This window comes from Sorex fumeus, unplaced genomic scaffold, assembly GCF_029834395.1.
Source record: "Sorex fumeus unplaced genomic scaffold, SorFum_2.1 ptg000036l, whole genome shotgun sequence".
In the NCBI taxonomy this organism is placed as follows: domain Eukaryota; kingdom Metazoa; phylum Chordata; class Mammalia; order Eulipotyphla; family Soricidae; genus Sorex; species Sorex fumeus.
The window spans coordinates 12,465,069-12,491,027 of record NW_026606093.1 but is presented as its reverse complement, the minus strand read 5'-3'; the positions used below and the strand labels follow the sequence as shown (position 1 = coordinate 12,491,027).

The window sequence follows — 25,959 nt, the reverse complement described above, 5'->3', positions numbered from 1 at the left end:
ACTATCTCACCCACAGAGTGGTCTCTTGATAGTGACCCCAACTTCAGGCAGCAATCAGTTTATATAGAGTTTGATTACATAATCAGTACATGCCTCATTGTTTCAGAAAAAACCTTACCTAGTTACCAAACAAAGGTGTTTTGGCAATTGTCTAGGGAAACAGTGGTCAGGCAATAGTTAAACAATGGTTTCCAGTAACAGTTTGTGGTTACATAAGCTACTCATTCTTTTAGGGTTAACAAAAGACAGTTTCTGGGGCATTTTGACTGGGGGCACAGTGATTGATTGAGCCCACTTGCTGGGCCCAGGAAGTTTCCCAGGTGGGTTCAGGTTGGCTAGTTACGCATTGTTTCATTGCTGGGAAACTGAGACTGTTTCGGTTTCAGGAACTGAACCTGAGTCCTAGCTGATTTTGCAGATTTCTGCCAGCATGTGTTTGCCCTTACAATGCTTTTTTTAAAGATTATGGTAGGGTAGTACAAGAGTGCTAATAACTGCATAATTATGACTAAATATTTTAAGTGAATGAATCTGAGTTTATTTGATGTTGTTTTTGAGTTGAATTTTGATACATCTAAAAGGCTAGGGTTTTGTCAGATCAAAATGGATTAAAGACCTCAACATCAGACCAGAATCCAAAAGGTACATTGAAGACAGGTTGGCAAAATCCTCTGCGACTTTGAAGCTAAATGTATTTTCAAAGATGACACTCCACTGACCAAGCAAATGGAAACAGAAATAAACAAATGGAACTATCTTAAACTCAGAAGCTTCTGTACCTCAAAAGAAACAGTGACAGAATGCAAAGACAATCTACAGAATGGGAAAGGATATTCACCCAGTACCCATCTGATAAAGGGTTGATATCAAGGATATATAAGGCACTGGTTGAACTCTACGAGAAGAAAATATCCAACCCCATCAGAAAATGGGGTGATGAAATGAACAGAAACTTCTCAAAGAAGAAATCTGAATGGCCAAAAGGCACATGAAAAAATGCTCTTTATCACTAATCATCAGGGAGATGCAGATCAAAACAACAATGATATATCATCTCACACCACAGAGACTGGCCCACACCCAAAAGAACAAAAGCGACCAGTGTTGGCGCGGATGTGGGGAGAAAGGGACCGTCTTTCACTGCTGGTGGGAATGCCGACTGGTTCAGCCCTTTTTGAAAACAGGATGGACGTTTCTCGAAAAATTAGAAATAGAGCTCCCATTTGACCCAGCAGTACCATTTCTGGGAATATATCCAAGAAAGTATAATAGAATGACATCTGCACTCGTATGTTCATTGAAGCACTGTTTACAGTAGCCAGAATTTGGAAAAAACCCACGTGCCCAAGAACAAATGACTAGTTAAAGAAACTTTGGTACATCTACACAATGGAATACTATGCAGCTGTTAGAAAAGATGAAGTCATGAAATTTGCATATAAGTGAATTGACATGGAGAGTATCATGCTAAGTGAAATGAGTCAGAGAGAGGGACAGACTGAACTCATTTGTGGAATATAAAGTAAGAGAATGGGAGACTAACACCCAAGGATAGTAGAGATAAAGGCCAGAAGCATTGCTCCATGCTTGGAAGCCGGCCTCACATGCTGGGGGGGAAAGGCAACTGAAATAGAGAAGGGAGCATCAGGTAAATGATGCTTCGAGGGTTCTTTCAGGATGGGAGGTGTGTGCTGAAAGTAGACTATGGACCGAACATGATGACCACTTAGTACCGGTATTGCAAACCACAGCACCCAAAAGGAGATAGAGTGAAAGGGAATGTGCCTGCCACAGAGGCAGAGGGGTGGGCAGGAATACAGGCAACATTGGTGGTGGAGAATGGGTGGAGGGATGGGTACTCAGTCATTATATGACTGAAACGTAATCACAAAAGTTTGTAAGTCTGTAACTGTACCTCACAGTGATTCATTAAAAATAAAAAAAATAATAATAAAAGTCTAAGTTCTTTTTCCCCAGCATTTAAATTGGTTGTATACCTCATGTAATAATAGCTCTTATATTAGGTAGCACTGTCCACCTGTTGTTCATTGATTTGCTCAAACAGGGACCAGTCACGTCTCAACAAATTGAGATTTATTGTTACTGTTTTGGGCATATCAAATACGTTACGGGTAGCTTGCCAGGCTTTGCCTTGAGGGCAAGATACTCTCGGTAGCTTGCCGGGCTCTCCTCGAATGCGGGTCAGCCATGTGCAAGGCAAATGCTGTATCCATTCTGCTATCACTCCAGCCCTTTAAGTATCATAGCTAATAATTTTTCAGGGTTGTTTAAATCTGTCTATATCATAGATTCATACTAGGAAAGTAACTGTTCATACTAGAATAGCAACGAGGAAAGAAACTTCATATTAAGAAAGCAAAAGCATTGGGGCTGGAGTGATAGCACAGCGGGTAGGGCGTTTGCCTTGCATGTGGCCGACCTGGGTTGATTCCCAGCATCTCATATGGTCCTTTGAGCACTGCCGGGAGTAACCCCTGTGCATCGCCAGATGTGACCTAAAAAGCAAAAAAAAAAAGGAAATGTGATAATGCCGGGCTGGAGAGATGCTACGGGAGGTGACGGTCTTGCCTTGCTTGCAGCCAACCCCTATTAGATCCCAGGCATCACATGGTCCAGGGCACCACCGGGGCACAGAGTCAGGAATAATCCCTGAGTGCTGCTGGTATGGACCCCAAAAGCCAATTTTTAAAAAAAATTTTTTTGAGTGACCATTCATAAAATAATTACAAGCAACAGTATGTGCAGCAGTGGCACAGTGTGTTGATAATTTTATGAAAAATTTCTAACTTAGAAAAGTCTTTTATCATTCCTATTAAGTGCTAGGTCCAAATAACAGTGTTATCAAACATATAAGAATCAAAAGTTTGTTCTCATGCATCCTTTTCTGAATTCAGCTGGAGGTTATATATGCTTCACTAAGTAAAGGAACTGAAGTAGCAAGTGCAATTCAACAATTAGTTCTTAACAGAGAAAAAGTAAAAGGGAGTCAGTCACCGAGATGCTGTTGAAGACTATTGACAAGATGTTGATAGAGGACTATCCAGAATGACGTTGAGTAAGCAGTTATTAGAGAGTTATCTCTTCATATTGTTTTGTTTCAGAACAAAGGAAGAGTATTCCCAACAGAGTGGAGGATAATTTGATGGAAAGTCGGTGTATTTGAGTGTTAAGATTCATACTTTAAAAAGAAAAAGATTCGTACTTTTACTGTTAGCTGAATTAATGATAAATGATGTAAGAAAAATGGAAAAGAAGAAACAAATCCTTATAATATAGATGTATGTAATATATAATATATATTTTATATGTTATAGAAAAATATCAATCAGGGCCGAATACATAATTTAACTGTGAATAATGTTTACATAGTTATAATGTAATATGAAATATTAATGCATAAAATGAACATTAGGGTTGAGACACCATAGGAAGTAGGTAGCAGTGGAAGTATTATAAGAAATGTTTTTAGTAAAAACCTCAGAAAATATCTGAAACCCCCAAATCAAGGTTGAATAGTATATACATGTTATTTAAAAACAAAGAGGTAAATATAAAAAGGAATTGGTAGAAGATTTTACTAAGTGAGTTGGGGGAAATTAAAATACCTGGGGTTGGCTAGGTAGTATAGCAGGTAGGTTAGCAGGGGCTCACTCTCTGGCACCTCATACTCATATAGCCTCCTAAGTGCAAAGTCAGGAGTCAGCCCTCAGCACTGCCGGATATGCCCCCAAATCAGACCGAGAATGGGGATTCCAGTAGTTCTTTATAAGCCCAGAAGGTGCTTAGACTTCCTAGAGAAAGTATGTGCACTACTTTATTGAAAATTAAACTTGAAAGCATGTTTATAGTTGTTCATACACAGGTATAGCTTAGTAAGGTATATTTGTGAAATGGTCTCCAGGAAACTACCATTTAGATAATCCATTAGTATTTTTAATACTTTTAAGAGTGTCCTGATAGCTGCCCGATTAGCTACCTGACAATTACTCAGAAATAGATGAAACAACTTTTGAACTAGATTTTCACACTTAGCATGGACCAGAAAACAGTTCTTCCTATAGCTAATTTAATCCAGTGGGAGTTTACAAAGTTAGGTTTCTGGTGAAAGAATGTACATGAACATAGGCATTAAGTATTGCATTAAGTATTAAGTGAACAACCTAGTACATACGAGAGACACTGCAACACTGCCAGTCCTGTATTTATTTAATAAGGGGTGTGACTGTTTCTAAGATGGCTATCACAAAATTCTATTCCTGTCTTTTTGGATCACTTTGTTTTCAATGACTGTTGTCTTTTAAGTATTCATGGAAAAGGGTAAGAAAACAAGTTGCTAGTACTCCGCCACAACCCCTCTCACCAACTCTGAAATGACATTTGTTACAGCAGTGCTTGGGTGGAACATAGTTGAAAGATAGATAATAGTATGGGGGGGGGCGGGGGGTGGAAAGCTGTTTGTATATTAATTTAAAAGGAAATTGGTATTTTATTACGTAAAATGTAGGCTGTTACCAATGGACTGACAGAAAAAAACCTTATGACTGACCTTGCAGTAGAAGTAAACAGGCATCTGACTTAGGGTGATTTATTTTGAACAAAGTCTGTAGGCCTTTCATAAGACAAGCAGAACAGGTAAATCAAAGAAAGAAAAACAGTGCAGCCATAAACATTGCTGTACAGAAAGCTGTTTTAATCAACATGTCCACTTTTCCTAATTTTAATTGTAAAAGTTTGAGGAGGAGAAATACTTGAACTTTGGTACCAGTGACTGAATGGTAATATAATTACCATTGGTTGACAGAGGCAACCAGTGATGATTGGTTAGTACACTGGATAGCACCTGCTTGAGATAAGTCCAACCTTTTTTTTTTTCCCCCAAATCATAGCTGGAAAGGAAATATTGCGTTATCAAAAGTAATTTTAGATCTTGTGTATATGTTTTATTATAAAGTGGCTTGTCTGCATCAGGTATTAAAAGCATATTGAGTGGTATTTTAGTACGCATATGCTCTGATTAAATTAAGTTTATTTGCTTCATCGGTTTATTTAGCCTCAAATTTCCCTTCTATAGCATTTGGAAAAATTATGAAAATGTGAATGCTATTTAGAGTGCATCTTTTACCTATATATTTAACTGTTTTGTCAATATATTAATACTTCACAACCTTTTAAAATAAAACTAAGGGTATTAGAGATAGAATATAGGAGGTAGAGTGCTTGCCTTGCACACAGCCAATTCAGGTTTGATACCTGGAACCACATATGGTCCCCTGAGCACCATCGAGAGTAATCCCTAAGCACGGAACTAGGAGTAGCCCTGAGTACCATTAGGTATGGCCCAGAAACCAAAAAGTAATTAAAATTAAAGGGCCAAATGATAGTACAGCAGGTAAGGTACGTGCCTTGCTTGCATCTTACTTCCATTTGATCCCCAGCACATATGGTCACATATGGTTGGTCTCTGAGCACCAGGTATGACCCCTAAGCAAAACAGAAACACAGCAAACAAAATTTTAAAATGAGATAACAATTTTTTTTTGTCTTTTTACAGGAAAGTTCAAATGCAGTGAAATTGGAAGAAAGAAAAGTAAAACGATAAATAAGGTTTGTTGAAATTTAAATCAAAACTATTGGTTGTTAAGTACATAATGATTATCTACTGTTGGGGGGGGTGTCTGTTTGCTGTTTGACTGACTTCTTTTTGCTTTTCTAGCCTCAGAGATCAAATCATTGTACAAGTCAGTGCTTCCAAAATTTTTTCTCCAGTATGTTTTCTTCTGATAATGCTGGGGAATCTTCTTTTACCCAAAGAATGTACTGGTTAGTATTTTTTGTTTTTAATTCATTCTTTTTGTACTTGATATTTTAATCATTTTAACTGTTGGTAGAAATGTAAACTATGGCTTACCAGTAATGAAAGTCACTATTAATTAAAGTTAGTTATTTTAATATCTTAAAAATAAATTCATTCTAGTGAAGAGAAAATTTCTTTGGTATCTGTGGACCAAAATATATAAAATGCAAGTCTCTGTGCTAGTGATCTTTTTGTTCTGTTAGTAACAAGTTTATCTCTACACACTTTTTGTATGATAGAGGAGTGTGTGAGTAGTACCCAGTGGTGAAGAACTCTTTTAGAGAAGACTCAGTCATTTTTTAATCCTTAGTGATTGGCATAAGTAGATACTTGTGGAATTTTCAGATTGTTGGGATTTTAAAATCACAGTTCTTTGAACAAACAAGACAGATTAAAATGTGATTTAATTTTAGAGCTTGGCAAGGTACCAAAGAAATCAACTATATGCGAGTAGGCTTTTTGAAACGCTGAACTAATCTCATTTCTGTTTACAGTACTCATGCCTTCCTCTAAATTTTCAGATGGGAGACCATTGCACCTAGAAATTCTACCAGAACTATTTACTGCAGGCTCATAAAGTAGAAATAGACTTACCATTTTTGTCTCAATGAGAATTTTGTTCTCTGTTTTTCAAAAGCTATATCATGTAAGGTATAATTTTAAGCGTTTTTATAAATTAGGTCAAGAGAAGTTTTGTTTATAATATAAAACTTTTACCTACTGTAGGAATGAGTTTATTTTTTCATTATTTTAAAAGTATAAACTTCAAGATTATATTTATTACTTACATTAATTTATCATTTACTACCCCTTTGTCTGATAAAAAGCTAGCTTATCACATAAAATATTTTTTTGCACTTGGAAAGAGTATAACTTTGTTTTTTGGGGTTTTCCCCCCCATTTTTTTAATTTAATAAAGTTCACAGTAATTTACCATATTTAATACTCCAACACCAATCCCAGCATTATAACTTCTTCCCACGGCCTTTAATTACCTTCCCCACTATCCAAGCCTGTCATGTGAATTGGAGTATAAAAATTATTCTGAGATTTTGCATAGGGTGATAACACTTGTGGCTCTCTTGCCAGATTTGTCAGTCTCCGAATCATGGCCATGAATGGTCATGATGTGGTGCCAGAGGTGGTTTGTGGGCGTGGTCGCCAGGCTCCAGGAAAACAGGGATATGGGTGGAGGTCGCCCATTCCCAACTCTGCAGAGGCCTAGGGGTCACAAAGGCCAGGAATGAGTTCATTTTAAAAGCTAAAGTGTTTTAAAAGTTAAATAGAAAAATATTGTCTTTCAAATTCAGGTTTTGTTTTTGTGGGCCAGATCATTATAAATTTTATTTATAATACAAAACATTATAGGGATGGACTCTTTAGGGTGTTGGGGTTTTGGGATTTTGTTTTTGTTGTTAGGGCCACAGCTGGTAATGCTCAGAGGCTGCTCCTGATTCTGCACTCAGAAATTAATTCCGGCAGTACTTGGGGGACCATCCATAGGATGTTGACAGTTGGACTCACATTGGGTCTGGTCTGCATCTCTTTTTTTAAAGGTTTTAAATAGAAAAAGATTATTTTTTACATGTACCTTGCTATGTTAGGTACAAAAATTTGTCCTGTTGATATGACCCTCTTGTAACTTTGAAATTAATTTTTTAGAATTCTGATGAAGGTTAATTTTTTTTTTTAGTACAGAATATTTAGAAGTCAGTGAAATCAGTGCATTGGTAAGACAGAAGAGACGGGAACTGGAGTTGTCATGGTTTCCTGATACAGTACCTGGAATTGGAAGGTAAGAAGTTGTTTACATGCTAATATGAGCATAAGATAGTTAATTTTTAAGTACAAAGGTATATTAAGTAGTTACATTTCTAAAACAGTAATGTGCAAATTAAATGCCAGTGTTTTAAATGCCTGATGAAGTTCGTATTTAAACATTTCTGGGGACTGGAGCAATAGTTCAGCAGGTAGGGTGCTTGCCTTACATGCTAGGGACCTGGGTTTGATCTCTGGCACCCCATATGGTCCCCTGAGCACTGCCAGGTGTGATTGCAAGTACAGAGCCAGGAGTAAGCCTGAGCATTGCCAGGTGTGGTCCAAAAGCAAAACAAGACAAAACATTTTCTTTATAAGTAGTAAACCCTTAATCTGTTGAATAAATGTAGAAATTTGATTATAAGGAAAACATCTAAATGATGATTCATTATTAATAATAATTGTTTTGTTGTTGCTTTGGGATCACACCTCGTAGTGCTCAGGGCTTCTGGCTCTATGCTCAGGGGCCTGTGGGGCAGGAAATATAATCAGGGTCAGCTTAATTCAAGGCATGCACCTTACCCACGTTCTGCCTCTCTGTCTCATTTCTCCTGTTATCAATGTGCTTTTGGCTGAAATGGTGCTGTTATCATTCTATAAAAAGATCATCCAAGTAATGCTTTCTTAGGTCTTGTCTCTGCCCTACTATCCATGACTTTCTATAATTTAGCCCTTTCTTAAAGTTTGGAAGCCACTAGCACATTGCTTTGTCTGTGGTACGTGCATAAATCGCGCTCCTACATAAAGATCAGATTTCTTGCCTGATTTATTCCTGTAACATGTTTCAATTCTATTTTACTTGTCACTGTAATATAGTCCCATTTATGGCAATTACTTTATAGAAATGACAGTGGAACAAAAATAGAAGTAATATTAATAAGTCTAACTATGTATATTAATAATAACACATTCCTCGAGTTACATATTTTGTACAGATACAAGATACACAGTGTCTTTTCCAGTTTCTGCCTTGTACTCTAGATGTACATCCAGTACCTTGTACCTGTACTAGATGTAATAGTCTTTATTAAGAGACCTAAACCAAAAAAGTAGGATCAGAAAAGGAGCTGAAAATGGATTAGATTAGGATGCAGAAGGTTGACATCTAACAGATCTATAAGAAACTTTGAAAAGCCATTGGGTTTTGATTTTTAAAATACTTGCAGCTTGGGGGCCACGCCTGGCAGTGCTCAGGGGCTACTTCCAACTCTGTGCTGGGGGGTGGGAGCTCACTGCAGCAGTGCTTGGGTGATCATGTGATGCCAGGGATCAAACCTAACCTCCTGTATGCAAAATACGTGGTTAGCCCTGCAAGCTAAAGTCACTGAGTGTATGTCTGCGGTTGCCTGGCGAAAAAGCTGGGAGTGATGCAGGGGGCTATGAGGGCATTCTGAAGTGCTGGAAATGGGGTGGCAGTTATGTAGTAACCGTTTGTCCTGAGTCATCAGGCTATACATTTCAAATCTGTCATTATCCAAGTTGAATTTTTTTAAGATGTTGGAGGTAGGGGGGAAACTAAAATATTATTGATGAAATTATTAAGAGTAATAGCTATTGTGTTAAGTTTCACTTATTTTCTCTTTGCCATTAATTGATCAGAAAAACATGGTTTTAAATTATTTTTTTGTTGCTAATTATCTTTGAAACATGAGTAAAATTTGAAATTACGTTTTTACCTGTTCTGGCATGAATAGTTTAATGTTGCATATGCGATTTGGAAAAATAATTTCAATAAATTTTTAGTTTAATGTTAAAATTATTTAATAGTGTCTATTTTGTTTTGAATTTTCAGAATCAATCTTTTACCCTGGGATATTGAAACTGAAGTCCTTCCTCTCATCTCTACTGTATTACCAAGAACTATTTTTCCAACAAATACTATATCTTTAGAAAATTTTGGTAAAGTTTCTGAAATGTTTTCATAGTTAAAAAAAAATTAGTTTTTTTCACTCATAAAAAGTGTTTGTAAATGTAAAGTAACATCATAGATATTTCGACAGTGACTTGACTTTAAAATTGTTTTGACTAGAAAGTGTCTTTTCCTTTAAGTCATTTCTTCCGGTTAGGGCTCCAGTATCCAAAGAAATTATTTTTTACAAACATGTTAATTATGAGCAGATAATCTGATTCATTATTATTTTGTAGATAACTTGTCAGTTTACTCTTGCTTTTTGCCTTGATAGTACCAGCTTATTAAGCAAATAGGTTATTAGAGCAAACACGATTTTTTCTATAAAATTGTCCATATATATTCATACTTTAATACGCATTTCACTAGCTTGAAAAGAAGCTGATAAATGCCTGATATTACAGATATCTTAATAGTTTTCCATTCATTTATAATCTGGTTTACAAGTAGTTTGTTATAGTTATCTATTTTATGCTACAATAAACTGAATTCAAACTACTTTATTCTAAGATGATTTTTACTTTTTTTAAAAATTGTGTTCTTAGATACATCTTGTAAAGAGCACGCATTAGCACATACTCAAGAAGGAGAAGAAAAGAAACAAACTTCTGGTACATCAAACACCAGGGGATCAAGACGAAAGCCTGCAGCAACCCCTACAAGAAGATCTACACGTAACATGAGAGCCGAAGCAGTCAGTCAGTCTCAAGAATCTTCAGTAGCAAATAACTCTGGGTGTGATGCTCCAGATAGTAATAATCCATCTGTAAGTGAACCTTCTTCAGCTGAGTCAGAGAAACAAACAAGACAGGCTCCAAAGCGGAAATCTGTCAGAAGAGCAAGAAAACCACCTTTACTGAAAAAGAAACTTAGGAGTACTGTACTTCCCCCTGACAAATCTTCTGGTGATTCAGTAGATGAAGAAACAGCAGAATCTGATATCCCACCTGTGTTAGTGAAAGAGCATCAATCAGATGTAGAAAGTAAAGACCCTTGTACTATACAGGCAGATGTGGAAAATGAGTCTGCTAATGAATTGGACAATTGCAGTCAGCAAATAGAAGAAAGTGAGAGACAAACAGAGACTCATGATACACAGGAAGAAGTGGAATTTTCATTTCCTAAATTTTCTACCCAGGATAATCCTGTGCTAGTTGAAGAGGACAAAATACAAAATGTTAAGGCTATAGCTGTAGAGAGTAGTGCTTTATGTTCAGAAAGTGAGAGCCCTAAGAGTGCATCTGAAAAAGTAGGTGATTCATTGGAAAATCAAGAACAAGTAACAGAACAGTCAGAATCCGAGGTAATAGCAGACACAGGTACAGATCATCCTTCAAAGGAGTCTCTTACTCATTTAGAACTTGAAACTGAAGTGCACCCACATGTTCCAAGCCTAAATGATTTACCTGAGGATAAAGAATCAATGGTTAATGAAGAAGAGGTTATAGGGAGGCCGATAGTAGAACTTACGGATCATAAAGATTCTACAGTAAAAACAGAAGAGTTTGTAGACAGCCCCAAATTAGAATCATCTGAGGATGGAATTATACAAACAGAGGACACAAAATCTGTTGAGAGCCCAAAGGTTCAGTTGCTTGGACATGTTGAAACTGAAGATGTAGAAACAGTTACAATGTGTGATACTTCAGGGGATGAAAATGTCAACATTATTCAAGACTCTGAAAATAATTTATTGAAAAATGATCTTAATACTGAATCAGACAAACCTGTAGAGGACAATACTGAATCTTTGGTTGAACATCTTAAGTCTTCAGAATTGCCTAACACACAGACTGAACAGATCCAGAAGCATTCTAGTGAAGATAATAATGAAATGATACCTATGGAATGTGATTCACTTTGCAGTGACCACAATGAATCTGGAATTGAACAGTCTGTCAATGCTGATGCTAAGCAATTGAATGAAAATTCTGTGGAGCACGGTTCTGAAAATAATGCACAGTTTTCTGATTCTGCAAGTGAAAAAGTTGTGTCACAACCATCTGAATGCTCAGTAGATAAAGCAAAAAAACCTCGTACTCGAAAATCTAGATTTCATTCTCCATCTACTACTTGGTCTCCCAACAATGACAGGACACAAGAACGAAAACGTTCTCAGTCTCCATCTCCCAAAAGAGAAACTGGAAGAGAAAACAGGAAGTCTAAGTCACCATCTCCCAAGAAAGAATCTGCTAGAGGACGGAAAAAATCCCGTTCCCAGTCCCCCAAAAAGGATGTTACAAGAGAAAGGAAGCCATCTCAGACTCGATCTCCAAAAAGAGAGAGAATGAGGGAAGGCAAAAGATCAGAGTCTCTTTCCCCGAAAAGAGACAGTTCCAGAGAGAATAGGAGATCTCAATCAAGAGTGAAAGATTCCTCCCCTAGAGAAAAATCCAGGTCCCGGAGCAGAGAAAGAGAAAGTGATAGAGATGGACAGAGGAGAGATCGGGACAGAGAACGGAGAAGTAGACGGTGGTCTCGGTCCAGATCTCGTTCTAGGTCACCATCAAGATCTAGAACAAAAAATAAGAGTTCATTGTTTGGTAGAAATGACAGAGACAATTATTCTCGATGGAAGGAAAGGTGGGCAGATGATGGTTGGAGGTGCCCACGAGGAAATGATCGATACAGAAAGAATGACCCAGAGAAACAGAATGAAAATACAAGAAAAGAAAAAAGTGACATCAGTCCAGATGCTGATGATCCAAATTCTGCTGATAAATATAGAAATAACTGTCCTAGTTGGGTAACAGAAAAAATAAATTCTGGGCCTGATCCAAGAACTCGAAATCCAGAAAAGTTAAAAGAGTCTCATTGGGAAGAAAATAGAAATGAAAATTCAGGTAATTCTTGGAATAAAAATTTCAGTTCGAGCTGGATGCCTACCCGTGGCAGAGGCAGCCGTGGCAGAGGCTCTTATAGAGGAGGTTTTGCCTATTCAGATCAGAATGAAAATCGGTGGCAGAATCGGAAACCCCTCTCAGGGAATTCAAATAGTTCAGGGAATGAGTCCTTCAAGTTTGTGGAACAGCAACCTTATAAACGGAAAAGTGAACAAGAGTTTTCATTTGATACACCAGCAGATAGATCAGGGTGGACATCTGCATCTAGTTGGGCTGTAAGAAAAACTCTGCCAGCAGATGTACAAAACTATTATTCACGACGAGGCAGGAATTCTTCAGGTCCGCAGTCTGGGTGGATGAGACAAGAAGAGGAAACAACTGAACAGGGTAACATTCTGTTTATTGATACTATTGTTCTGGGACAAACTTAAAACATTCATATTGAAGACATTTGCCTAACTTTAAAATGATTAATGATTATTTATAGTTTCATCATGTTAAATTGAATCCCAGTTTACACGTTACTTTAGATTTATGTAAGTGTAATTTACCTAATCCAGGTTTGATCCCAGGCTCCCCGTAAGGTCCTGCAAGCTCACAAGAAGTAGTCTCTGAGCATAGAGCTTAGGAGCAAGCCCTGAGCACAGCCCGATGTGGCCCCCAGAACACTAATTTGCCACAACAGAAGGATTTGCAATGTCCCCATGTAGTATTTAACTGCTACTTTTTTTTCCATATATATCCACTAGAATTTTTTTTGGCCATTGCTGTCATAAATGGAGTCCAATAGTAGAACTTATGGATCATAAAGATTCTACAGTAAAACAAAAGATCTTATAAAGTAGAATCATCTGAGGATGGAATTATGCAAACAGGGGACACAAAATCTATTGAATATTTTCTTTCAACTTTTTTTTTTCATTTTGGGTCACACCAGAGATGCTCCTGGCTCTGCACTCAGGAATTACCCCTGGCAGTGCTCAGGGTACCATATGGGATGCTAGGGATCGAACCCGGGTTGGCTGTGTGCAAGGCAAACACTCTACCCGCTGTGCTATCGCTCCAGCCTCACTTTCAACTTTAAACTAATTTAGAAATAAAATCAATTAAATCAAGTAATTGGATTTCTTTTTTCTTTTTGGGTCACATCCGGCGATGCTCAGGGGTTACTCCTGGTTCATGCACTCAGGAATTACTCCTGGCGGTTCTCGGGCGACCATATGGGTTGCTGGGAATGAACCCTTGCCGTGTGCAAGGCAAACGCCCTACCCGCTGTGCTATTGCTTTAGCCCCAAGTAATTGGATTTTGGTTGTAGCATTCTGAGTCTAATTTCTGTTTAATTTTACTATAGTCAGTTTTCTGTCTAAATTTATAATATGATTTTGTTTCATAAACTTTTTCTTTTGATAGATTCTAACGTAAAAGACCAAACAAATCAACAAAATGATGGTTCTCAGCTTCCTATAAATATGATGCAACCACAAATGAATGTAATGCAGCAACAAATGAATGCACAACACCAGCCTATGAATATCTTCCCTTATCCAGTGGGCGTTCATGCTCCTTTGATGAACATTCAGCGTCATCCATATAACATTCATCCTCAGATGCCCTTGCATCTGCACCCAGGGGTGCCTCTGATGCAGGTAGCTCCTCCAACCAATATATCTCAGGGACTGCCACCACCACCACCCCCTCCCCCACCATCCCAACAAGTTAACTACATCGCTTCACAGCCAGATGGAAAGCAATTGCAGGTATGTTCTTAGCAACTAAAGTTTATTCAACATAGTTGTTCTAAATATTTGACTCTTGCGGACAGGTATTCCAAAATATCTTGGCTACCCAGAAATCAGTTACTTTATTAGTGTTTGGTAAGTCTTCACAATCCTTCATCTACTCTCCTTCTCCAATTCTCTATCCCACTCCCAAATAAGATAATGAGTTTAATGTATGTTATTGGATGTAACTATGTGTATATACTATTTTGAATAAGTAAAAGAGGTTTTTTAAAGTTTATTTTTTATTGAGATAACATTGCTTTACAAGAGTGTAAGTATTTGTGTTTCATTTAATGTTATCAAACCAGACTCACTCCAAAGTACCAGTATCCCTCTACAAGTCGTTGAATCCCTCCAGCTACTCACATCACCCCACCCCTTTGGTAACTTCAGTTCTGTGTTTTCTTTAGGTTTTTTTGTTTGTTGGTTTGGTTTGTTTTTTGAGGCCACACTTTGCATTGCTCAGATATTACTCTGGACTTTGCACTCAGGGATCACTTCTGGCAGAGTTTGGGGACCATATGGGCTGCCAGGAATCAAAGCCATATTGGCTGCAGCAAGGCAAGCACCTTCCCATTGTACTCTCTCTCTGGCCGCTGGATTTTAACAATGGGAGGACAGTGACAGATATATATACGTGTGTGTGTGTGTATGTGTGTTTTTACACATATACACACCCCATTTAAGTGAAATCATCCAGTATGTTTCTTTATTCTCTTGACTTAGCATGACCTCTTTCTTTTCTGTCCATGTTGTAACGGAGGGCAGGATTTCATCTTAGAGCAGACAGTCTTTCATTGTACTATACAGTGTCTTTGTCTACATATCTGTTATAGACTTGACTGTGGTGAACAGTGCTGCGTAGCAGATAGGTGTGCATATAGTTCTTTAAATTGATGTTTATCTGTTCTTCAGTTAGGGTGGAGTTGCTGGATCATATAGTTGATTTATTTTTAATTTTTTGGGGAAATCTCAATACTGTAGTCCAGAGAGACTGATTCCATTTATATTCCCACCAATGGTGTATCAGCTTCCTTTTTTTCTCTACACCCTTGGCAGCTCTTGTTTCCGGCTTTTTTTTTTTCTTTGTTAGTGAAGCACCATGAGGTACAGTTGTAGATTTACAAATCTTTGTGCTTGGGTTTCGGTCATACAATGATCAAATACTCATCCCTCCACCAGTGCCCACCCTCCACCACCATGGATAATATCCCCCCTCCCACCCTGCCTCTGTGGCAGGGCATTCCCCTTTGTTCTCTCTCTCCTTTTGGGTGTTGTGGTCTGCAAAAGAGGCATTGAGTGGCAAACATGTTCAGTTTCTGGCTTTTTAATAGAATATTCTCACATATGTGAATTGAGAGCTCATTGTTTTTTATTTGCACTTCCTTTATAATTGATACTGAATATTTTTGGTGAAATTCAGGTCTTCTCAATTTTTCATGGGGTCCAGTCATTAGGTTTTTGGGTTTGTTGGGAGTTCTCTAGAGGGTTGGGGTTAGAGTAGTACCAGGTATTGGGCAAAGTGGTGGAGAGATTGTACAGTAGTTAAAGCATGTGGCTTGCTTGTAGGTGACCCTGGTTCCATTCTCTACTCACAATCAGAGTACATGAGCACAGAGTAAGATTTGAACACCCCAAAACAAACCAAAAATAAAAAAGAATTATGAGCCAAACTGAAATGAAGTGGGCAGTTTTAAGTACTGCATGGAAACTTGTATTACCTGTTTGTTGTCCATTATGGTCTGTGCTTCGTTTTCATGAATTTATATTGAAAAATATCTCAGAGCATATGGAGAAATTGAATAAGTCACAAACATTGTATTGTTTATAGTTTTATGTCTACATTGTAGAAATTCTGCTTTTTGTTTGGTGAGGGGTTAGGGTCTTCGGACCACACCCAGTGGTACTTGAGGGCCCATGCAGTGCTCGGATTGAACTGAACTGCAAGAATTCTAGAATCTTCATAGCAAGATACTGTTAGAAGGGTAGGGGAATAGAAGTCCTGAATCTGGAGATAATTATATCTTTTTTCTGCTAGTTCAAGCCATTTGACTTCACTGCCACATTTTCTTCAAACTTCTTAAAATGGGTCACTTGGATTGAACCCTGAAAAAAGGCACAGGGGCTGGAGGGAGTTCGTTTCTTCAATTAAGTATCCTTTAAAAGCCTTGCAGGAAAATTTTTAATTTTTTGTTTTGGGGCCATACCTGGCTACTTCAGGGCACCTGTTTTTGTTCTCATGGATCACTCCTAGCTGTTCTTTTGGGACCATATGTGGTGCTGGATCAAACTGGGGTAGGCCGCATGCAGGGCAAGTGTCTTAACCCCTGTGCTTTATCTGTGGCCCTAAGAATCTAATTTCTTTCTTTGTTTTTTATTATTTTGACATTAGACCATACTAGGCAGTGTCCAGGGCTTAATCCTGGCTCTGTTCGGGTATCAGTCCTAACTTGGCTCAAGGGACCACTGGGGTCCTGGGGACTGAGCCCAGGTTGTCCACATGCAAGGCAAGTGTCTTACCTGCTGTACTCTCTCCAGCCCCAAATCTAGGTTTCTTTTTTTCTAATTTTTTTAAATTGAGATTCTGTACTTTACAATGCTATTTAATGATGATTCCTCCTGCACATAATTATAGCACTACATCCATCACCAGTCTACCCCCTTCCTCTCCTAGGTTTCTAGGTTCTTATATGTAGTTGTTTTCAGTTTTGCTGCCAGAACATTATATTTACATAGCTTGTAATTTAAAAGTCATATTTAAATGGAACTGTTTATGACATTTAATCTTTTTCCAATTACTTTTTTTTTAAGTGATTTCTAATATGCGACTTAACGGACTTTTATTGTGTATAAGTAATTCATTAACTGATGATAACTCTTTAAAACAGGGTATTTCTAGTGCTTCTCATGTAAGTAATAACATGAGTACACCAGTCTTACCTGCTCCAGCAGCAGCCCCAGGAAATACGGGAACAGTTCAGGGACCAAGTTCTGGTAATACTTCGTCATCAAGTCACAGCAAAGCCTCTAATGCTGCTATAAAATTGGCAGAAAGCAAAGTAAGTGTTACAGTGGAAGCCAGCGCAGATAGCTCGAAGACAGACAAGGCAAGTTCAAGGTTGAGAATAACCTTCATAATTCCATATACAATTAAGATGAAAAACATTTTCTATTGTATAAATGGTAAAGGGAATTTATTGTTGATAGTTTTAAATTCCAGTATTTGAAGGGTTTATAGATACGTAAATACTCCCTGGAATCACTGGAAATATTATTGTAATGTTTTATATGTTAGTAAATAATTATTTTGTATTTATAACACTGATGTTTGAATGGTTTCTTATAATTAAATGGTCTGTATATTTTTATAATAGTTTTTTTGAAATGTAATTTGCACATCATAATATATTTTAAGTTATGTAGTTTAATATTTTGGTTTTGGTTTTTGGCTTATTTTGTTGGTTTTTATTTTGGTTTTGGGCCATACCAGCGATGCTTAGGCTTATTCCTGACTCTGTTTTCAGAGCTCATTCCTAAAGAGGTTCAGGTAAATTTAGTGCATTTTGCAGGGCAGGAAGGCCATACCTGTTGGTGCTCAGGGCTTATTCCTGGCTCTGTGTTCAGCGATCACTCCTGGCAGTGCAAAGAGGTTTATATGGGGTTCCAGGGGTTGAACTTGGGTGGACTGAGTACAAGGCAAGAATCCTGCCCACTGTACTATTGCTCCTGCCTCTTTTGTTTGTGTTTTGGGCCACACCTGGCAATGCTCACAGCTTACTCCTGATTTTGTGCTCTGGGGTCACTCCTGGTGGGCTTGAGGCACTATACAGGGTGCCAAGGATCAAATCCAGGTCAGCCATATATAAGGCAAACACTCTACCTGATGTTTTAATGCTCTGGTCCCCGAATTGTAGGGCATTTTTATCATGCCCTTGTCTCTTGCTCCCATCCCAACCAAACCCACTGACTACCCTGTAACTTACAATTACTTCTGTTCCAAGCAACAGCTGATCTTTCCTGTGGTGTTGCTTATTTTGGACATTTCATATAATTTGTCATTATATGAGAGAGAGAGAGAGAGAGAGAGAGAGAGAGAGAGAGAGAGAGAGAGAGAGAGAGAGACTTCTTTTACTTAACATAATGACTTCCGAGTTTAAGAAATAACGTTGGAATTTTTAACCTGCTTTTGAGAACCAGAGATAACCAGACTTACTTGACCTACCACCCTCCTTTTGAGCACAGCGGGTAGGGCATTTGCTTGCACGCGACTGACCTGGGTTCGATTCCTTCGTCCCTCTTGGAGAGCCCAGCAAGCTACTGAGAGTATCCCACCCGCATGGCAGAGCCTGGCAAGCTCCCCATGGCGTATTCGATATGCCAAAAACAGTAACAACAAGTCTCACAATTTGTTGTGAGACGTTACTGGTGCCCGCTCAAGCAAATTGATGAACAATGGGAAGACAGTGCTACAGTGCTATTGCCCTCCTTTTCAGGGTAGGAAGAGAAAAGTCAGTCCCCCCATGCCCTCAGCAACCTGCCTTCTTTAAGCAAACAGAAAGTGTCCCCCCCCCCATCTCCAGCCATACTCACTACTACTGCACCCTGGATTGTCCAGGGCTCTCCCCCTCCCCCAGGGTGGCAGTGGTGGGGACACAGCGACACAGGATCACCTACTTTGGCCAGCGCTGATGTGTGCCGACTTCTAATTTTAAATGAGCTACAGAGGTCCAGGGGGCCAGTTCGGAGGGCTTGAGCGCGTGCTTTGCATGGAGGAGCCCCAGCCTCAACTCCCGACTCTACTGGCAGTGCTCCACCCGCTCTACCCCCACCGCTGTGTGTCTCAAGTAGGAACCATAGTGCACCTTCTTAGGAGATTAGACAGCTGTTTAAAGTTGATTTGCAGGTGTTCTCTTTGAATTCTCCATGAATTCATTTTTCCATTGTTTGGACAGTATTTTCCATTTTTTATTTTTAAAGAAAAAAAACAAAATGTTTGATGGGGCAAATAATAATTAAACATTTTCTTCTTATCAGAAATTGCAGATTCAAGAAAAAGCAGCACAGGAGGTAAAATTGGCCATTAAGCCATTTTACCAAAATAAAGATATCACCAAGGAAGAATATAAAGAGATTGTTCGGAAAGCAGTAGATAAAGTAAGTGGAAGCTTCAGCGAAGTTCTATAATGTTTGTTTGTATTTGGTTTGGGAGCCACAGTCCCGTGTGCGAGGATTACTCCTGGGCGGGCTTCATGTGTGGTGGGCAGGCAACCCTTTGTGGTGCTGGGGATCAACCCAGGTTGTGTGTTGGGCAGGCACTTACCCCTGTATTCTCTCTCCGGCCCCATTCATAATGTTGTGAAAAATGTTTCTTAAGGTTAACTTAATAACAAGAGCAGGCTTCTACTTCTTGTTTATGTTTTATTTCCTTTTTGAACTGTTTCATAGGAAATATGAAAATATAAAAATCATTTGACTCTCTCTTTGGAGTAAATTGTTTTTCGTGAAACTCTTCTTTAATCCCATTAATGTGTAGAACAAATTCACCCTCTTTTCTTTTTTTCAATAGGTATGTCACAGTAAGAGTGGCGAAGTCAATTCAACTAAAGTGGCAAATCTGGTTAAAGCCTACGTTGACAAATACAAATATTCACGAAAGGGAAGCCAAAAGAAAACTCTGGAGGAAACTGTATCTACTGAAAAAAACATAGGTTGAAACGGGGAACGTTGTAAAGGACACTGTCACCATATCTGCAAAGTGCAATTTCAACATGTATCTTTAACTGAAAATCATACATAACTGTGATTGAAATTTGGTTTTGATAAAATTATTTTTTTTAATGTAGGATATACTGTTTTGTTCTAAATAAATGTAGTTCTGCACTGCAACTTCTATGTTCTTTCCTCCCCCTCTCAAAATTGAAACAAATTTAAGAGAAAGTAAAGGGGTTAAAGGAATGTGCAGTTTTACTAGGACTGTTATAGTATGGAAGATGTACAGCTTTTTAATTTGAACAGTGGAGTGCATAAACTAGTAACTTCAAAGTGCACTTGTTTTGGAAGAGATTTATATATATATATATAAAAATACATTTATTCTGTCAGGCTAAAAATGAAGTATGATCTTTATGAATTTCTTCTCTCATTATAGAAAGTTAAATAATGTATTATCATGAAAAATATTTCTAATAACAGAAGACATCAATTGCAGATTTCCTAATGTGTATTTTTTAAGCACACATCTGAATAAATTGCTTAGATTGAAAACTATCATGAGTAAAATCAACATTTTGGGACACTCTTCACCTATTGTATCACCAAATAAAGACTATGCTGCTTGTTTTTCCTTTGTGCCTTCCTGCCAGGCCCACCTCCACTCCTCACCCCTGCAGGAGATTAAGCAGTTTGATTTGCTAAATTTGTAACTTTGATTGTCTAAGGTCTGTTGAACTTAGAAAAGCAGTTTGGAAAAAAGTATCAGCTTAGTAGAAATTATGTTCCTTCTCTTTATCTTCTATCAGAAATGATAAATTATCTGTGCCAACAAGATCATCGCTGTTAAGTAGTAACCCCTGCCTTCCATTCAACTGTAATAGAATTAGGAGACTCACTAAAGTGGCTTTCAGGTTGTTGCTCATCGATCTAATCACTAATTTAATTTCTTTCACTGTTGAGAAATCTCCAAATGCTTTATAATAAGCAAATGTTAATTTGGTAGCCATGGTAGCCAGTAGTCATGTTGCAAAATTAAGCAATAAAATCTGTTTGGGAAAGGGAGAGGAATTAAATGATGACATTTGGGTTAGGATTTTAGGTACTAGGGATTTGGTGGGTTTTTGTTCTGTTTTTAAGTATTATTAGAGTTTTGTTAAAGGTAAGTTAAAAATTTGTGTGGCACCATTATTTTAATTGGCATCTTGGAAGAAAAACTATGAGTTATTTCCATGGTAGATTGTCATTCATTTCAGTCGTAATTTTTAATATGTACCCTATAACTAGAGCTTTTCAGATCATAAGTTAATGATTCAGTGATATATATGCCTCAGTAAGATTCCCTGTCCCTTTTACTAACCAACCAGAGCAACTAACCAGTCAGAGCAATACTACTCCATAGGATTTTGACTTTTTAAGTAAGTTATGTTTCTCATTTTTATGTGCATAATACATTGGTGCTAGCTTTGGTAGACAAAAATATTCTGAAATGTTGACCTCCCCTAATAATGATTATGTTTATAATCTTTATTAGATTATGAGTATTACCCCAAAGTGTATTAAAACTATTTACAAGCAGCTTTTGATCTTTATTAAACATCATTTCTGGGCATTTGTATTATGATATTCTACTGATTTATATATATTTTTAATTAAAGTTTGTGTTAGATTATGGTGGAGAAAGAAATTTGGAAGTATATTTCTTCTAACAAATACCAGTTTGTTTTAGTTTTGAACTGTAGAACAGTATGAACCTGTCATTTATTTTGAGTTAAAGGTGGTTCACACTCTGAAATTTTGTAGCAAATTACTGTGCCTATGCTTACCTAGTACAACTTTTAGTGATGTTTGGGAGTTGGGGGACATTTTTAATATTTGCTTTATACTATGCTTTTACAAAAACATTTAAAGTTTGGGGGGAGGGAAGCCTGGTGGTGTGGTTAAGAGTTAAAATTTTACAACTTTGGTAGCAATGCCGTGAGTTATTTCTGGCTGGAGTCTGGTTAGGTTGCATCTAAAAATAGCTAATTAAGAATGTTTTGGGATTAGAATCAAGCTTTTAAAACTTAAAGATATTTAAGAATATATTAGAAAGTGCATGCTTTATGTTAAAAATGCATTGCTTTAACATTTCCCATTCATGTTTTTTTTTAAAAATTTACATTTATTTTGCATGTGTTCAAATTTAAAGACATTTTGTGGGGTTACAGATTACCTTTGTTATTTATGAAGATTCAGTGTTAAATTGACCTGATACCTTGATCCCTTTAACTTACTAGTCACATTGACCATGTTCTAGGCTATAGTGATACCTAGAATTTTGAGCTGTGTGTAGTTATATTAACATTCCAAAAGCTTTTGTGATTTTTTTTCCCTTCTCGTAATTACCACACTTTCTTCATTGTTCTCCTTTAAATGGCCACAGTGTGTACTGCTTGAATGTTCCATCTGAAAGATGTAGCTTCAGAAAGCACAGTGGTTTTCCCATGGTCCATGACACATTGTAGTATGAGGTTGGAGTGCTGTCTACTGAAAAAATATTCTTAAACAGATGTAGTATGTAATATTTTCTAATAAATGCTTTTGATAAACAAAGTAGTGTCTTTAGTATTATTAAGACTTCTGAAGGGGCTGGAGCAGTAGTACAGCAGGTAGGGTGTTTGCCTTGCACGCGGCCAACTCGGGTTCGATTCCCAGCATCCCATATGGTCCCCCGAGCACCGCCAGGAGTAATTCCTGAGTGCAGAGCCAGGAGTAATCCCTGTGCATCACCAGGTGTGACCCAAAAAGAAAAAAGAAAAGACTTCTGGGGAAACTGGAGAGTCCTTAAGCCACTTGCTTTGCGTGCAGCTGACCCTTTTCAAATTCCAAGCACCACATATAGTCTCCCTAACACAGCCAGTGGTGACTCCTGAGTACAGAGCCAGAGCCAGAAATAGTTCCGGAGATCAGCTCAATATGGTCCTCAAACAAAAGTCTTCGGGAAGCCATGAATTTTTCTTTTTTTTTTTAAGTTTTATTAGTGAAACACACCATGGGCTACAGTTGTAGACTTACAAATTTTTGTGCTTGGCTTTCGATTATACAATGATAAAATACCCATCCTTCCACCAGTGCCCATTTTCCACCACCATGGATCCCAGTGTCCCTCCCACCCCCATTGCCTCCATCCCACCCTGCCTCTGTGGCAGGGCATTCCCTTTTGTTCTCTCTCTCCTATTGGATGTTGTGGTCTGCAAAAGAGGCATTGAGTGGCACTCATGTTCGGTCCGTAGTCTACTTTCAACATGCATCTCCCATCCTGGGAGGATCCTCCAAACAACCTTTATTTGGTGCTCCCTTCTCTATCTGAGCTGCCCTTTCCCCTAGAATGCCCGGCTTGCCACTAAGCCATGGATTAATCCTCCTGGTACTGATCTCGGCTATTCTTGGGTATTAGTTTTCTATTTTGTTACTTAATGTCCCCCAGATGAATGCAATCTTTTTATGTCTATCCCTCTCTTTCTGACTCATTTTGCTTAGCATGATACTTGTAGTACCACTTGTATGTAAATTTCATGACTTCATCTTTTCTAACGGCTACATAGTACTCCATTGTGTAGATGTACCAAAGTTTCTTTAACCAGTCATCTGTTCTGGGGCACTCAGGTTTTTTCCAGATTCTGGCTATTGTAAAGAGTGCTGCAATGAACAAACAAGTGCAGATGTCACTTCGACTATACATTTTTGCCTCTCTGGGATATATTCCCCCGAGTGGTATTGCTGGGTCAAATGGGAGCTCAATTTCTAATTTTTTGAGAATTGTCCATACTATTTTCCAAAAGGGCTGAACCAGTCGGCATTCCCACCAGCAGTGAAGGAGGGTTCCTTTCTCCCCACAACCGCGCCAGCACTGGTTGCTTTTGTTCTTTTGGATGTGGGCCAGGCTCTGAGGTGTGAGATGGTATCTCAGTGTGGTTTTGATCTGCATCTCCCTGATGATTAATGATGTAGAGCATTTTCTCATGTGCCTTTTTGCCATTCGGATTTCTTCTTTGAGGGAAGCCATGAATTTAACCTCATTTAAATTCTTTGCAAACATAGAGAAGTAATTTTTATGTTTATATCAAATTAGTATCATAGTTGTGTTAATGTCAATGTTTTACAAGCTTAAAGTTAACCTTCAGCATATTTTTAATAGCATTGTCGCTATATAATTATAGGAAGTTGGAAGAACTAAAGTTTAAAATAGAAGAAACCAAAAGGAAAAAAAATATATTAGTAATCTTACAGGACAACAATTAACACCAAGTAAATTGTACATAACTATGTTGTAACATCCTTTCCACTTATTCAGTGAGAAATTTCCATTTTAATAAAAATTACTGCATGACTTTCTAATTACATTTTATTCTATTACATGGTTGTGCTATTCTACTATTGGTTATTAATAGAAACTATGCATTTTACTAATAAAGGCTGATGTAGTAAATACCTGTATACACAAACTCATTTTTTTTCTTTCCCATTCTAGATTGCTATCTTGGGATTCATTTCTGCAGGTAAAAACCTTGGTCAATCTATAGTCCTCATTACATTTCTTTGTTTTGTCCACCCCTGCTGGTGCTCCAGCACTACTCCTGGCTGGTGTTTTGCAGTTGCTTCCTGGAGTGCCTTGAAGCCCTTTTGGCATATGAGAGTAAAGCTGGGCCTCTGGCACGAGAAGCTGCACTCCAGTTTTGAAGTTACCACCCAGCCCCTCATTAGCTTTTGTTTGTTTTGGTTGGGGTTTGTTATGCTCAGGGGTCGCTCCATGCTTGCCAGGGATTGCCCAAATGGGTAGGCTGGGTGCCAGGACAAGCTCTTTATGCACTCTACTCCTCCTTCATTAAAATTTTCAATGTAATTATACATACACCGGGCTGGAGTGATAGCACAGCGGTAGAGCGTTTGCCTTGTGCGCAGCCAGCCCAGCCGAGCCGGGTTCGATTCCTCTGCCCCACTCAGAGAGCCCGGCAAGCTACTGAGAGTATTCAATATGCCAAACACAGTAACAAGAAGTCTCACAATGGAGACGTTACTGGGCCCGCTCGAGCAGATCAATGAACAACAGGAGGACAGGCTATATATACACCAGTTTTATTATTTTAAGAATTCAGTTGTCGAATTTTATTTTTTTAAGTTAGTTTCTCTACCCAGAAATATGCATCAGCAAAGTTTTTGTGGGAGCTAGTGAGGTAATACAGTGGGTGAAGCTAACAAGGCATTCCGGACCCAAAAAAAACCTGGTCCTATATGGCTTCTCGAGCCTCACGTGACCGTTGCCAGGTGTGGTTGACTTGGACTTTGCCAGTTGCTCTGTCTCGGCATTGCAAGACTTGAACTGCAGTATATCCTTGGGCTCTAGCATGGAGCAGGGGCCATTATCTCTAGGAATGTCCCCTGGGGTCCCTGAGGACTTGAGAGGCCGATTTTAAATTGGGGTTGGAGGGAGGGGATGGCACAGGGGTTTTGAGTATCTTTTTAAATGTTTCTAAATATTTTATGCACTGTAGCACTGATTTGCTCAAGCGGGCACCAGTAACGTCTCCATTGTGAGACTTGTTACTGTTTTTTGGCATATCCAATACGCCACAGGGAGCAGGGGGTGCCCGACCAGCACGTGGCCGGGCACTTGGCGCCAGAAGTGAGAGCCCCCTCGAGGTTCACCCCCAACCCCTGCCTCACTGGGTCAGTGAAAAAACGAGAGCTTTGGTTGCTGTCTTGAGACATGTGGAAACCAAAACTTGAAAGAAACTACATTCTAGATTTTGGGTGCAAAGAGTCAAACAGAGATTCTGATAACATTGTTGACATACTACAATAGCTATGAACTGTTCACTTTGTTATGGAGAAAGAAATATGGAGTCTTTTTGCAAAAGGTTCTGATTGCTGAATTTTCTGTCAGATTTTATTTTATTTTTAATTTTCTTTTATTGGGCTGGAGCGATAGCACAGCGGGTAGGGCATTTGCCTTGCACGCGGCCAGCCTGGGTTCAATTCCT

General features: G+C 38.4%; 1 protein-coding gene across 1 annotated transcript in view; it reads left to right on the top strand.

The window, feature by feature from the left end:
• Positions 1 to 22,531, top strand: part of SCAF11 (SR-related CTD associated factor 11) — a 90,507-nt gene extending 67,976 nt beyond the window's left edge. The window contains exons 7-15 of the mRNA XM_056117796.1: positions 5,573 to 5,625; positions 5,735 to 5,841; positions 7,569 to 7,670; positions 9,486 to 9,592; positions 10,148 to 12,832; positions 13,857 to 14,203; positions 17,116 to 17,334; positions 19,262 to 19,381; positions 19,794 to 22,531. Coding sequence (XP_055973771.1) covers positions 5,573 to 5,625; positions 5,735 to 5,841; positions 7,569 to 7,670; positions 9,486 to 9,592; positions 10,148 to 12,832; positions 13,857 to 14,203; positions 17,116 to 17,334; positions 19,262 to 19,381; positions 19,794 to 19,940 — 3,887 coding nt within the window. The 3' untranslated portion in view covers positions 19,941 to 22,531. The remainder of the gene's footprint in view (positions 1 to 5,572; positions 5,626 to 5,734; positions 5,842 to 7,568; positions 7,671 to 9,485; positions 9,593 to 10,147; positions 12,833 to 13,856; positions 14,204 to 17,115; positions 17,335 to 19,261; positions 19,382 to 19,793) is intronic.
• The last annotated feature ends 3,428 nt before the right edge of the window (positions 22,532 to 25,959 follow it).